The 15,288-nt window shown below is 39.0% G+C and overlaps 1 protein-coding gene across 1 annotated transcript; it reads left to right on the top strand.

Moving 5' to 3' along the window:
• The first annotated feature begins 455 nt into the window (after positions 1–455).
• On the top strand, positions 456–14,114 carry Larp4B (La-related protein 4B). Its single transcript, XM_068292465.1, is given in 11 exon segments — positions 456–1,397; positions 2,750–3,779; positions 4,532–4,781; positions 4,917–5,291; positions 5,364–5,982; positions 6,045–6,640; positions 6,705–8,415; positions 8,453–8,550; positions 8,553–9,033; positions 9,099–9,547; positions 9,630–14,114. Coding segments are annotated over 10 exon segments (5,373 nt in total). The 5' UTR covers positions 456–1,381; the 3' UTR covers positions 9,296–9,547; positions 9,630–14,114.
• Positions 14,115–15,288: the final 1,174 nt, after the last annotated feature.

Here is a 15,288-nt window from a genome sequence, read left to right on the forward strand (position 1 = left end):
GTGAGTAAAACAACAAAATTGTTTATTATTCCACACCGTTCTAATGCGGTAGGGGAGGAAGGAGAAACTAAGGGGCTTCCCGCTAACAAACACCCCAATCATTGTGTTAGATCAAATGCAGTGCATTAATTGAGTAGTAAATGTAGAATTTTTGTTTTGTTAATGAAATGGCGTGTCCTAACTTCGCGATTCACATGATAGAATTTTAGAAGTATAATGATTATTAAAACAATAGGAAGCTAAATTTATGTGACCTTCATTAAAACAGGGCGCAAACGTTAAGAACTCGTATAACGTATATATAAATTGTTAACGATGCAAAAAATAATGTTAAAAAAAAACAACAAAAAAATTGAAATTGCTGAGATAAAAGAACAAAAATACATTTATCGATAGTTGAAATATGCTAGTTTCGCGGCTATCGATTATTATTATCGATAATTAAGTAAACCCCCACTGAAGATGAGAGAGAAGAAAGTGTGACGACGACGACGATGACGACGAGTTCGTTGTGAAACATTGAAGAAGAAAAAATATAGATAAAAAACAATTAACAACATTTCGCCATTTAGAATCGTTGGTCAGCAATTGTAGACCATTTAAATTCTTAAGTCAACTCTCCGGCGGCTGCGGGCGGTTTAACTGTGAACTGAGAATTGGGAAAATCAATTTCAAATTCTTCTCTGCATATTCTCTAGAGTGCGTGTGTGTGTGTGTGTGTGCAAAAAAAAAAAAGGAAAAAATACCCGAAGAAAGAAAAGAAAGCAGTGAAGAAGAGGAGGACAAGAGAAAGAATAGCGAAAGCGAAAATAGCCACTGAAAAAAGCAAAGAAAAGAAACACAGAAAATTAAGTCATTGAAGCCACGGAAAAATTGTTTAACCAAAAATGAGCAGGAGCAGAGGAGACGATGAGAAGAAACTGAAATTGAAACTACTACAACCAACAACAGCAACACCAGAGCAGCAGCAGCAGCACCAGCAAGCAGTATAAATAAATAACGGCATTGCAAAATCAGCAAAGAAAAAAATTGTAGTCAGGTTTCAGGCATTACAAAAAAAAAAAGGAAAATTCTTAAGAATACAAATAACAAAGAAAATCAAATTTTCCAAATAGAAAACTGGCAACAACTGGGTGGCAACGCGACGACGAATCTGCTGTGTGTGTGTGTGTGTGTGTGTGAGTGATTGTGTGTGTGAGCGAGTGTGTGTGGTGTGTGTGTGTGCCGCGTGTGATTGCAAGTGGGGGCAACTAAAAGAGAGAGAAAAAAAGAAGTTTAAAAATAATAAAAAATCACCAAGTTTAATACAAAAAATATATAAGAGCCGACTGTGTCTTTGTGTGAGGGGAATTTCCCGATAATTCCCAACCATACGGTAACCATGGAATATTACCTGGGTTAGTAGTATAAAACGATCCATATGCATACAAGCGAACCCACACACCCCCCTCCCCACCCTTCAAAATATTTACACCCAGGGTCGGACTGTAGGGAAGGGCCGGCATGCAAAAAACTATGCAAAGAATTCATACAAACATTAAAAAAAAAATAAAAATAATATTCTTCGTATATGTACTGGTTCCTTTTTCTATTCCGAATAACTTAATTCGCACTCAAATATTTCGTTAGTCAAAGTATCATTTTAAAAATACATCATTCTTGAATTTTTTGGTAATTGAGAGCAGTTTTACGTTTGACTACAAAATTGAGAAATATCAGGCCTGATAATAAATATTTATTTTCCAAATTAATTTAAAAACCGTCATAAAATTAAACGTACCCGGTAAAACCACTTTTAGATACTTTTGGACCTCGTTAATATCACAATACTCAGGAGGAAAGTAACAGTTTGCAAGTATTTGGATGACCGAAGTTTGTTGTCATCCGCCCCTGTCTTCTTCCAGCGCACCCAACCACCCACAGTCGAAAGAAAAATGGGTTCATTACGTGCCGATGTCGCTATACTCTGAACTAAACGATGCTCTTAATACACATGGAATTATTTTCGAATCTTTTAATAATCCTTTAATCTCTGCTTATTTTAACTATAACTGGAACCCTTCCATAGCTACAAATATCTAATTTTTAATATTTTTTACCTCTATATCATATAGATCGGCCTCTATCAGTTTAGAACAAAATCCCAAGATTCAAAACGGCTTCAGTTCTTTTTATTTTGACCAAAAATCACAAGTATTTGATCATCTAAATTTCTGTGTTAAAAACTATATATGAAAAAGCAAATAACTAGAGCAATGGGTATGTCTGTGAAGAATTATTGAAATAATTAACTTAAAATTTTAGCCTGATGAAAGATTAATTTAGCGAAGGCAATTTAAAGTATTTAACATATCTGAAATTCATCTGATCCAGCATAGTAGCATATATATTTGATTCAAATGAAAAGGATCTACAGTTCTCATGATCGTTTAGTCCTTGGCCCTGCCTAGGCTTAGTTTTTGATTTTATTTGAAATTTAACGTTTAATAGTAAGGGTATTGAATTGTTAAGAAAGAAAAACAGATTTAAGCTTGTTTCATATTATTTTCCATTAGCTGCACTATACACACAAACATATGTATGTATCAATGGAGGAGGGGGTCTGCCCACCCGGCAGCCCCGCCCTCTTTATAGATTATAGTTTCAATTCTGTTTCGGGAGTTGTTTTATTTATTTGGAACTCTCTTCTCTTGTTTTAAGTTTATCAACTTACGTCTCTTTTTCTGTTTTTTTATTTCTTGATTTATAGGAGGATATGTCTACATGAACGGAGATGCAGTCAAAATCCAGCCGCCTGTCTATACGAATGTTCCTGTTGAAACGGCAATGTTAGCTACCAATTTGTTTAGCACGACAACACAAATCGCAGCAGCCCCAACAGCAGCTCACACAGCAGCAGCAGCAGCCCACCACCATCACCATCATCACCATCACCACACTCACACCATACCGTTGATCACTGCAGCCGGAGTAAATAGCGCCGCAGCCGGAGCCGGAGCTCCTTCCGCAACACAAGTGGCATCAGCAACGCCGCAGACATCAGCACAGCAGCAGCAGCAACATTCTCACCATCATCAGATAATTTCACACGCCGCTGCCGCCCATCACCATCATCAGCAGCAGCAACAACAGCAATCGCCTCAGACCATACAGGCCACACATTTGGCTTACGGTCACCCGCCACCCCAGGCTCAACAGCCACAACAGGGCGTTGCCAATACTGCCGGTGGTGCTGGCGGAGGAGCTGGCGTTGCAGCCGCAGCTGGCGGAGGAGGCGCTGCTTCAGCTGGTGATAGCATTGAAAATCCCGAATTCGCTGCTGCCATCATGAATGGAGCCATTGCTCAGACCCAAGATGGCGCTGTCGTCTGCTATACAACCGATGCCGCTGCTCTGGTACCTGGTGTTAATAATACGAATTTAGTTGCTCTCGAGCCGCAGCCACAGCATATTGTGGTTCCAGTTCCAGTACAGGTTCCAGTTCCCGTTCCCGTTCAGGTGCCGGTCACAGCAGTCCCGGCCAATGGACCATCGTTGCCCGCCGTCGTAGCTCAGACTCAGCAAATGCCGCCAACAGCAGAGCAGCAGCCACAACCACAACAACATCATCCACATCAGCAACCACAGCCACACCAACAGCAACAACAACAGCAGCAGCTACAACAGGGTAATCATAATCAAGCAGTAGCTGTTCCTGGTGGCAATGGTGATGATGGCGGTTTGCCGCTGGATAAACTTAAGCAAATGCTGGCCACGCAGCTTGAATACTATTTTTCCAGGTGAGTGGAAAAGTCACAAGTTGGTAGCTATCTTTTAACTATATTCAACTACTAGAAAGAGATAGATCGAGAGTGATCGAGAGCGAAAGAAAGACAAACCTATATAAATACTGATTCCTTTTATGGAGCTGTTTAGCCATATTTCCATAATTTATAAAAGTCTTGTTGATTTCTGCATTTGCGCATACCCAGTAGTACCTTTGGCACTCAAAACGTCCCCTTGTCTTGCCATCTCGCTTATTTATGTAGCTGAGTAATGGTGTACTCTAACTTCCTCACACCCACTAGTTGGGAGGCCGACCGACCTAAATACCAGATTTTATGACACTAGCTTTTTTTTTGTATTTGTTTTTGAAGGTGTTGAAGATTGCTAAAAAGCATTTAAAACGCTAAAGGTGGGGGGAGTGGCGAATGAAGAGGATTAATCGTACCAGTGTAGGCTTCGTTATCAATTGTAGACATATTCTACTGGTTATCGTTTCTCCCTTCCTAAAACAATCTTTACCTAGATCATCTGCCAGGGCTTCAAATACTTTTATATTTACTTTTCAAAATTAGTCATCGAGTTTACAATCAATTAAAATGTCTTTAAAAATTAAATGCCAAATATAAAAGGGAACTTTTTAATTAATTGAGTAACTACAAACTATGTTTGCATTATATTTATTTAAAACCTGAATTTATTTTTGTATTACCCTTCACTTAAAATTATAATGTATTTATCATTCATTTGTATTCTTAACACTTTACAGAGAGAATCTGGCTAATGATACTTATCTGCTGTCACAAATGGATAGCGATCAATATGTTCCCATATGGACAGTGGCTAATTTTAATCTTGTTAAGAAGTTAACCAAGGACATTAAACTGATTACCAATGTGCTGCGTGAATCGCCCAATGTTCAGGTGGATGACGAGGGCCTGCGCGTGCGTCCCAATCACAAGCGTTGCATCATCATTTTACGTGAGATATCGGGCAATACACCCCCGGATGATGTCAATGTAATGAACTAAACTTTTCTCATTCTTCCTTCCTCCTACAACCTCAAAACCATTACCCACCACCTTTAACCTGCCGACTGTTGTGTGCCCATATTTAACTAATGCGTCATATACATTTGTTCATATTATTTGCAGGCATTGTTTATCAATGAGAGCTGCCCTCGGCCAATTTCATGTGAATTTGCTGCCAATAATTCGTGGTACATTACATTCGAATCGGATGAGGATGCGCAAAAGGCCTTCAAGTATCTGCGCGAAGAGGTCAAAGAATTTCAGGGTAAACCGATAATGGCCCGTATCAAGCCGAAATCATTTATAAATAGAATAGCAGCTGTACCAAATTTGAAGAATGGGTATCGTTTGACATCGCCACCAACGGCAACTGTATTTGATCCAGCCGCCGGAGCGGCCACTGTTAGCTATCAGCCACCGCAGCGGTATTTATATGCGGCCAATGGAGCAGCCATAGCTGGCCCAGCTTCAGTGCCCTATAGCAATCAGGTGTTGATTGTAAGTGCGAATAAGAGACAAACGTCTTCAAATTGATCAATCTAACCAACTAATTTTTTCTTCCTTGGTCAGCCCTTTCAACAAAACCAATTTTACCCCAGCCTTGTGGCTCCTTGGCAGCCGGCCACCATGACTGCTACGGCTCATGGTCAGAATTTCTTTGAGATTGGCGGCAATCTGTTTGCCACAAATCCATTGGCTCCGCAGGCTGTAGCCGCTAGTTATTCAACAGCTCCTCAGCCCACCGCACAATCGATTGTCACGGCCAAGCCGCAGGGTGGCGGTGGTGGTGGAGGAGCCGGAGGCGGTGGACGCTATAATACACATCGCGGCAATCCAAATAGCTTAGGCGGCGGTGGAGCAAATTCAGGACCACGAGGCGAACCGCGGAGTAAACCGCCACGAAATGCTCAAGCTGGTGCTCATATCCAGGGTGGCAGTATTGTGCCAATACAGCTATCGGGAGTACCTGGTGGTATGGTGAGCGTGGTGCCAGCCACAATTGTAGATCCGTTGCAACAGGTCCAAGCCCAGCAGCAGCAACAGCAGCAAGTCCATCAACAACAGCAACAATTGCAGCAGTCAACTGGTCAAGGGCAAGCCCAACAGCAGCCCGGTGGTGGTAGCGCTGGTGCTGGTGGCCAGGGAAGCAATTCTACGCGTCATTATCCAATTAAAAGTAATTGGAAAGGTAAGTCCTTATCCCAATCCCAATAAAATTTTAAATTACTTTTCCTATTTTACATTTTCTAGGTGGCATGCAAAAGAATCTGGATAAAAGCTACGGCGGTGGTGGAGTAACCAATCACCATCATTATAGCCCTCAGTTGCAAGTTCTACCCAGTCATGGCCAGCATCTACAGCAGCAGCCACAGCAGCAGCAGCAGCAGACAACCCAATCTCAGCAGCAGCAGCAACAACATTATCAATTGCCTTCCTCCAGTGCCGCTAGCACACCGCATGCATCCTATGCAACTACCTCCCAGGCAGCGGCGACTATAACATTATCGACTGCCCCTCAGCCACAGGCCAGCAGCAGCAGCAATAGCCAGCAGCATCATCAACATCTGGTGTCTGCACATCAGCAACAACAACAGCAACAGCAGCAAGTTGTCGAGCTGCAGGACTCGGGTGAGACTGTAGCAGTAGAGCATGGCGGCAGCTCATCCCACGGCCTGCAAACGAGCAGTGGTGCCGGTGGTTCTCGTAGTAGCAACATACAAAGCAACTCGTCCTCTTCGCTGGCCACAACGATTAACAAGGAGCCAATGCACTGGCCAACGCGACCACGTCGTCGTCGTCGTGATGAAGATGGCGGTATAAACTACTCACCCGGTGGACGTGTAGGGGTAAGATATAATCTCAGCAGGCACTAGGTATTAGTAGCTAATTTGTTTATTCGATTTGTTGCAGCTCTATGGTAGTTCACCATCGACTCCGCACCACCAGCAGCAGCAACAGTTGCTTTCTTCATCCTCTTCATCCGCAAGCAATGTGCAAACGGGTGGTGGTGGCAGCGGAGGTGGCGGAGGAGGAGCTTCTCATCGTGGTGGTGACCGTGAAAGCCACTATAGCACTGGTATCCATGATAATCCACCCCAACATCAGCATCGTGGCAATTACAAGGGAAATAATTATAATCCGCATTACCATGCCCAGCACTCGTCAATGTCTAGCAGCTCGCATCATCATCATCATAATGCGCTGTCGTCGCAACAGCATCAGCAGCATTTGTCAACTGGCCAGCAGAGCTCGGGCCATCATTATCACAATCATCATCACCATCATCACAATTCAATAGGCAGCAATGTGGGCAATAGCGGTGGATTGGGCATGAGCAGCGGTGGCGGCGGTGGTGGCAACAATAGTGGAAATAATGGTGGTGGCTCTGCCGGTGGGAGCAATAGTAGTAATAACAACAGCAACAATAACACCATGTCCGGCAATGTAGGAAGCGGAGGCGGCAGTGGTGGTGGCGGTGTTGCGGGCTCTGGCGGCAGCAGTGGAAGCAACGAGCGTGGCTCATTGCATCATGGATCGCTTGGCTATCAGGGAGGCCATCATCATCAACAACAGCAACACCATCAACAGCAGCAACAACAACAGCAGCAACAGCAGCCACCAGCTCCTGTTCAGCCGCCGCAGTTTGATCTAGAAGCTGCAGCCTTTCCACCACTGCCAGCCACATCTGCCTCGGCGGCCGCTACACCCCACACACCTCAGGGTGGCAATTCTTCTGTGCATAATACGACTTCTGCTGCTGGAGCTGGTAGCACAACCTCTTGTTCTACCACTTCCTCATCTAGTGGCGGCCAATCACAAAAGCAGCAGCAAGCCCAACAAAGCCATCACCACCATCATAATCAACATCAGCAGCAGCAGCAGCAACAACAACAGCAACAACAACAACAGCAGCAACAACAACAGCAGCAACAAGCGGCAAACATTAGTGTGGAGACTAGCAACAGCAATGAGGAGCCGCAGCAGCAGCCACAACAACGCTCAAGCAATCATCCGCATAGCGAGAACAATCCTCAACTGGCCAATAGTTCCTCTGTTGCCCACAATTGGGCTGAGAACCGCCTCTCTGATGTTGTGCGTTCAGGCGGCGGTGGCGGTAAGGGAAAGGCAGGTCGCAAGGATACTGGCAGACATCAACAGTCACATTTGCCTCATTCCTACACACATCAGCAGCAGCATCGTAACCTGCCCTTGAGCCCCACTCCCGCCGTGGAATATGCCCACATCGAGGGCAACAATACTAAAAACTTTACTAAGCAGAGCTCTAGTAATAATTCTTCGATCCATGTGATAAAGTGTTTAACACCAAATATCAATGCCAGCGGCAATTTGGCAATAGCAGCCACCGCGGCAACAGCCACAGATGAGTCAGCCGGAGGAGGAGCAGGACCAGGTGCTGGTGCTGGTTCTGGATCTGGTGTAGGTGCTGCTGCTGTTACTGCTATTACCCAGCAGCAGCTGGATAAATCAATTAAGACTGAGGATGAAATGCATCCAAAACAGCCGCAGCCACAGCAGCAGCAGCAGCAACGTCTGTCGGAAGGCTTTGTGGTCCACAATAACGAGTATGGAAGAGGCGGCGTGTCTGCCGGCGCTGGCGCTAGCAATTTGACTGTGGCAGGAGCGGGGGGCTACAGCAGCAGCAGCAGCGTCTTCTAGTTTAACTACCAGCCTGGCCGAGTGCAGCCTGAGTCAGCACAAAAAGCCAGCGGCAGTGGCTGCCCTGCATGCTAAAAAGAGGCGGCAGCCTTAGCCACCAGTAGTTTAGGCCGGGATGCCGGTAAACACCACAAAAGTGTTGCCACCTCAACGAATTCCGCTTCGACTGAAAATATAGCTGCCGCCACAGCCAGCAAACTAAGCTATGCCCAGGTGGCCCAGCATCACAAATCTGCCACCGATAGCCGGGATGGCGGTGGAAATGGGGGCTCCACCGGTGGCACTATGTCACCAACTGGAAGCCACAAATTGGATCTAGGTTTTGGCGATCCTACTCCTCCGGCTACTATTACCACTACTACTACTGTTGCCGAGAAATTTTCTATACCGCCCGCTGCTGGAGTGGTTAGTAGTGCCACCACAACCACCGCCACCGCAACCACCGATAAGCGAGGAGCGGCTCCAAGTGCAAGTGCCCCGCTGGCTGGCAAAGCTGTCAGCGGCACACAATCAACAACGAGTGCCACTTCAAGCAATAATGTTGTCAGTGCCAAGGAGAAAGGTATGCAAAGCTGCCATTTAGAACATTTAGATTAAGAGAATAATCCCAATACTTTAATTTTGCAGATGTGCGTTCCAATAGCTCATTGATTGCCTCGCCCGTTAGCGGCGGTTCCGTGCGCCATCAGAGCAAGGAAAAGCATCAACAACAGCAGCAGCAGCAGCATTTTGGCTCTGGCTCAGAGCACAATACCAATGCCAATCCGGCCACTGGGAATGGCGGTAACCGCAAATCCAGGGCCAATAATAATACCAACCCTTAGGTTCGTTGCCAAAATGCGCATATGGCAATGTGCGACAAGGAGAGATAACTTTTTTAAAAAGAGATGAATGCCAGCCCCTCCCCCAAAATCCAGCCCCCGGCCTCGAAAATCAGCAAGCATTATCATCTGCCGTTTGTATATAAAAATGAAAATTCCATGTGTAAATACGTGAGCCACATTTTTTTTTATATATATCTATAAGCGCTATATAGATATAGATATTAATGACCTAACTAAGGAGGCATATTTAAGGTAAGTTTAACCAATATCTCTGTCTCCCTCTCTCTCTCTCTTTCTCTCGATATTAATCTGCCCTTTTCGCTTTTGTTTTCAGCTATCATAGCTTGGACCAGTTATTATATTTAGTAGGCAAAAAGGAATAATGAATGGTGCATAAAGTTTCTCCAGATATATAAACATCTATATAGTTCGAGACACATGATAAATATATATAATATATATATGTATGCATATATATATTTTAAGTAAATGTTAATCACAACAACTTAACTTGATGCTTAAACATTAATGCAACTACAAAAGGATAATAATGTAAAATGTACGGGACAAGAATGAGAATTATTAAGCAGTGAATGAAAAGTACGAACAATATCCGCCAAGATATATATATGTATATATATATATATATATATATATATTTATATATATATTTATATATATATACACATATATAATTAATGATTAAAATTACGCGATAACAAAAAAAAAAAAAACAACAAACCACACACACACACACACATGCGAGTAAATAAGTCTAAAGTTTGATTGTAGTTAGCCATGCAGTTGCAGCAACGGCTGCAGCAGCAGCATATCCAATATCATCATCGAACTTCATGCTAGAAGATCATTTTTACCATATGAGACAATTTTTCATTTGCTTCTACAAGACAACTTAATAATTTTTAATATTAATGGCCAAAACAAAAAAAACGAAACAAAACGAAAAAAGTACACATAAACAGCATCTATATTATAGAGAATGAAGTATATAGCATATACATATACTTATCGGCTATAGTCGCTAGTCCACAAGAATTAGGATGGTTTTTCTTTTTTTTTTTTTTCATAACTCTCTTTGTTTTCTTTTATTGTTTTTTTAACAGATATTATTTTCGATATTGTTTATTTAATGGGGATTTTTGTACTTAGACCCAGAAAAACACAAACACACACACACACACACACCTGAGTATATCCTTAATTTCATATTTATATATGTATATCGTATCGTTAAAATCGTATCAAGGAGAAATACTTACATTTTACAAATTGCATTTTTTCCTACATAAAAGCAATTTCTCTCAGTTTGATGGTTTCATATGTATTTCAACAACTACAAACAAACAAAACCAAAATGAAAATGAAAAGTTTATTACAAAAGAAAACAACCTATGCATTGCTAAGAAAAAAAAAAAACAAAAATACTACTAATCTTTATAAAACAAAACACAAAAAAACGCGTAGGACAAGAAACAAAAACTTAAAAAAAAAAACAAAAAAAAGGCAAACTACTACTATCTAAATTGTTATGCATATTTCTGTCTATATGTAATTTCAACATTCACACACGGCGGACACACACACACACACACATACAGTTACAAAGGTGCCATAAACACACAAACAAACACAAAAAAGAAGCGTATATGAAATTTTAAGAGGTTTTTTCTGTGTTACACAAACGACACATAGGCATTTAAACGAATAACATATATATATATATATATATATACATACATATATATGTATATCTATATATTTTATATTTGAAACTAGAAATCGCTTCTTCCACTCCCTTCCTTTACTCTCTATTTTAGCCACTTTTTCTCCCCATTGAAAAATCTTTTTTTTAATTTTTATTGAAGATGCTCATTTATCATAATTTTTAATATGATGATAATTCTTGGTGTTTTTCATTCATATATGTATATATATATATATCTTTGAACATGTATATATGCGTATATTTTAATCGTTTTTAGTTTTTAATTTGTTATGTTTTGGTTTCCACGCACAAAACGATGACAAAAGAATAACAGTAAATTAAACAGAGTAAAAAACAAAAGTAACAAAAGATAAATTCATAATTTAATACAAAGTGTAAGAAAAAACTGTAAATGTAAAACCTAATCTTAAGCCAAATCGGCACAGAAAGTGAAAGAAAGATGTTGAAAATATTCTGTAGTAGACTGTAAGGGCGAATGCACGATAAAACAAAACAAACAACCAAGAAAAACGACAAAGAAGAAAACAACAAATCAACACAAAAACACAAAAAAAAAAAAAAACAAAACAAAAAATGAAATTAAATGAAATGTAAACTGGAAGAAAGAATGAAAGAAAACCTATTGTAGTCTTTAAGTGAAAACAGTTTAGATATGCATTATAGAGAGCGAGAGAGATATTCACACACATACACACACACAAACACTTGCATACTCATTTACATGTCCCTTGGTATTTTTATCCACATTTCTTACAAATATATTCTGTTTCGTTTATTTCTTATTTAAAGAACTTGAACTTGCTAAACGCCTACGACCGATCCTTTTCATTACTTCCAAGGCAGCAAAGCAAAAGTTTTCGAGTAACAATCCCTAACAAAACATACCGAAACACACAAAAAGAACACACATCCTTTAAGAGAAATCAAAAGAAACCAAACACCCTGAGCAAGACTTCCAACCAAAATGAGTAAGGAATACAGAAAATGAGCAAATAATGTAGAAGAAAAAAACAACAAAAAAAGGATGAAAGAAAAAACATTTTTAAAAACTAAAAAGTAGGTATATATAAATATATATATATATATATATAGATTTTTGTTTCTATGAAAACAATCGAATATGCTATAAGTGCCTATACTAAATACATAATATATATATATCTATATAAAAAACTCACACACACACAGACACACACATGTAATACAAGTTGTACAGTTGATAGATGTAGGATTGTTGTTGCTGTTGACAATTAATTGGGCCAACATATTAGACTAAAATCTCCAAGGCCAACGAGGATGACAAGTGTCTTCAGAGAGGGGTGGGGTCTGAACTAGATAAATGGTAAAACAATTGATTTATTCAAATACTGGGACCAGAGAGAACCTTGTAAAAACAACTGGGATATAATCAATAGATAACCCTTATCATATATACAAATATATATATATGATCCTTTGAAATTCTTTTATTATGTATTTTATTTTGGTCGTGATTTTAAAACTTAGATGCACAAACTGATTTAACTGATTGTCCCGTCTCTGTAAGCCATTCAATGAAATTTACCAGCCATTCTTGCCACACCCCTGTAAACCACTTACTCACTCCTCCATCTTTGCCTGTATACGCAACAGCAACAACAAAACCAACCAACACTAAGTAGACGAAGAAAACGAAGTGTAAGTTTAAAGTTAAAAGCCTCTAGTTATTAGTTGTATGCATTCATCTCGCCCCCCTCGAACACACCCACACACACACCCACACAACACTCATTTACACATTTGCACATACGCATAGGTACATACATACATACCATACATATTTGTTTTGAAAAGTTCTCAAATGGTTTTTTGTGCTCACACTTGGACGACTTGGACTGCTTTATAGGAGTGACGATGAATGCAAAAATGAAAAAGAGAGAGAGAGGAAATGAAAAAGAAACTTAGGCAAACCTCTTGCTTTTTTCCATCCATCTCCATACAAATGATGAAATGAAATACAAGTTAAAAACAAAAACGAAAGTTATATAGACAATGAGCAGGAGCAAGTGGAAAACGCAACATTGCAATGTGATATTTATGCAATTGATGACAAATCAAAATCAATTGTAAAGCGACAGACAGACAAACAAACAAAAAATAAGGAAAAGGGCAAAGGGAAGGGAATTGAGAAGTGGAATAAACAAGTGAAATGGATGGGTGACACAAAGGAGATGCGCCCAGAGAGCGAGCAGAGGAGAAAAAGGAGGTTTGCATAGGTTTCTTTTTTAGTTTCGAACATTAGAATGCACGAAAAGGATAACGGAGAGAGTTAGTGAAACAAAATGAGGAAAGTAAACGAAATAAATGAAAAAGAACATTGTTGATGTTAAATAATTTTAAGACAATTACAAAAAAAAAAAACAAAAACAAAACAAAAGGAAATTAAATTAAATTGTTATTGTGTAAAACCTCAGTTCTTAAGTTATTTATTTTGTATGTTTAAGCAAAAACCGCAGCCGCCGCCGCAGCAGCAGCAGTAAAAGCAGTGCGCATATGACACCTTGTTATATTACGAATAATAATAATAATTATAATAATTCTGCAGACACCCTGAACCCTAAAACCCACACAGAAATACACTTCCACACGCAAATCTACTCATAAACATTAACAAAACAAACAAAAAACAGCTAAAACTTAAAGTTGCATGTTGTTAAATATTCCTTTTTTTTAATTTGTTTGTTCATTATTATAAATTGTCAAACAGTCATTGATTTCAAATTACACATACACACACACAAAGATATATATATATATTATTTATTATTAACTAAAAACACTGACACAACAACACAAAAAAGGAGGCCTTCACAAGAAATAGAGAGAGCTCCCCAAGATTAACCCCCAGCCAGCAGACTAATAATCAATCCTTGATCCTATAAAACCTGTGAAATACACCTCTCCTGCCTGTAAGTGTTTAGGAGGCACAACTACCATTGTAAATAAACTTATGAAAATGAAACGATGATAAATCTTAGTATATAGAGAGCATTTACATATATAGAGAAAAATCTCCCATCCTATATTTTCCATATCGTAACGAGACTTTTTCATATCATTTTTCCAATATTTTTTAACACACGACGTGCTGCTAGCTTATTCTGAGCATTCTAAATGATATACATATTTATATTGTTATAAACCGATAAGAAATCGGATATAATTGAATGTTTATTTATTTGTTTTAACTTTTTAGGTTTTTTTTTTTCCATATATTGTTTTGTCTTGATTATGACAGCATTCTAATATACTTATTTAAGAAAATTACTCATTGATTTTCCACCTGAGCTGCTCTGTGAAAAATCGCTTTTCTTTTTTATTTTTGAAGTTCCCTTTTCCGAGTTCCAACGATTGCGCCAATTTTGACAAGTTTTAAAAGGTTGTGGAACGCTTTAATACTTACTTCAAAATGGAATTTGAGAAGAATTCATGGATTCATTTCATTTATTTTCTCCCCCTATCTCTCTCTCTTTTTCTTTTAAACTTAAACTAAATGTATATCGAAAATGTACATATTTACAAATATATATATTTATATATCCCAATATCGATTTGATGGACATCTTATATAATAGTAATAATACAAAAATTCACAAAATTCTATGTGAAAAATTTTAATTTGTTCTCTCGTCGCCACTTTTGCTTCTTTCGTCTCATCTCCACTGCCATTAATATCCCCCCCCCAGACAATTGTTAGCTATAGAAATAAACCTTAAAAACATATTCGGGGGGACATCTTGTGAAGGAGGGAGGAATGAAGGACACATTAACTATTTTAGTAGAAATCATATTTTACTTGTTTATTTTTCTCCTAATTTTTTTTTTTTTTTTTGTCTATGAAGAAGATAATGAAAAATTCATTGCGTTGTTTCTACATTTTATTTTATTTTTATATTGGCATACATATATGTGTATATATATTTCTATATAATTTTCTGTTATTAAAAAATGCTTACGCACACGCACACCAACACACATCCACACACCAACACATTGTTATCACTATAGGCATTACAAAATAAAAACAAGAAAAACGTCTGTTAAACAAAAAACCAAAAAAAAAAAGAATGAAAAAAAAGTAAACTAATCTACATATGTAATATGCATAATAATTGAACTATGTATATATGTATATATACACATATATATATATATATATATATATATATATATATATATATATATGTATGTGTATATATATAAATAT

Source organism: Drosophila tropicalis, unplaced genomic scaffold (genome assembly GCF_018151085.1).
Source record: "Drosophila tropicalis isolate 14030-0801.00 unplaced genomic scaffold, ASM1815108v1 contig_694, whole genome shotgun sequence".
Classification (NCBI taxonomy): domain Eukaryota; kingdom Metazoa; phylum Arthropoda; class Insecta; order Diptera; family Drosophilidae; genus Drosophila; species Drosophila tropicalis.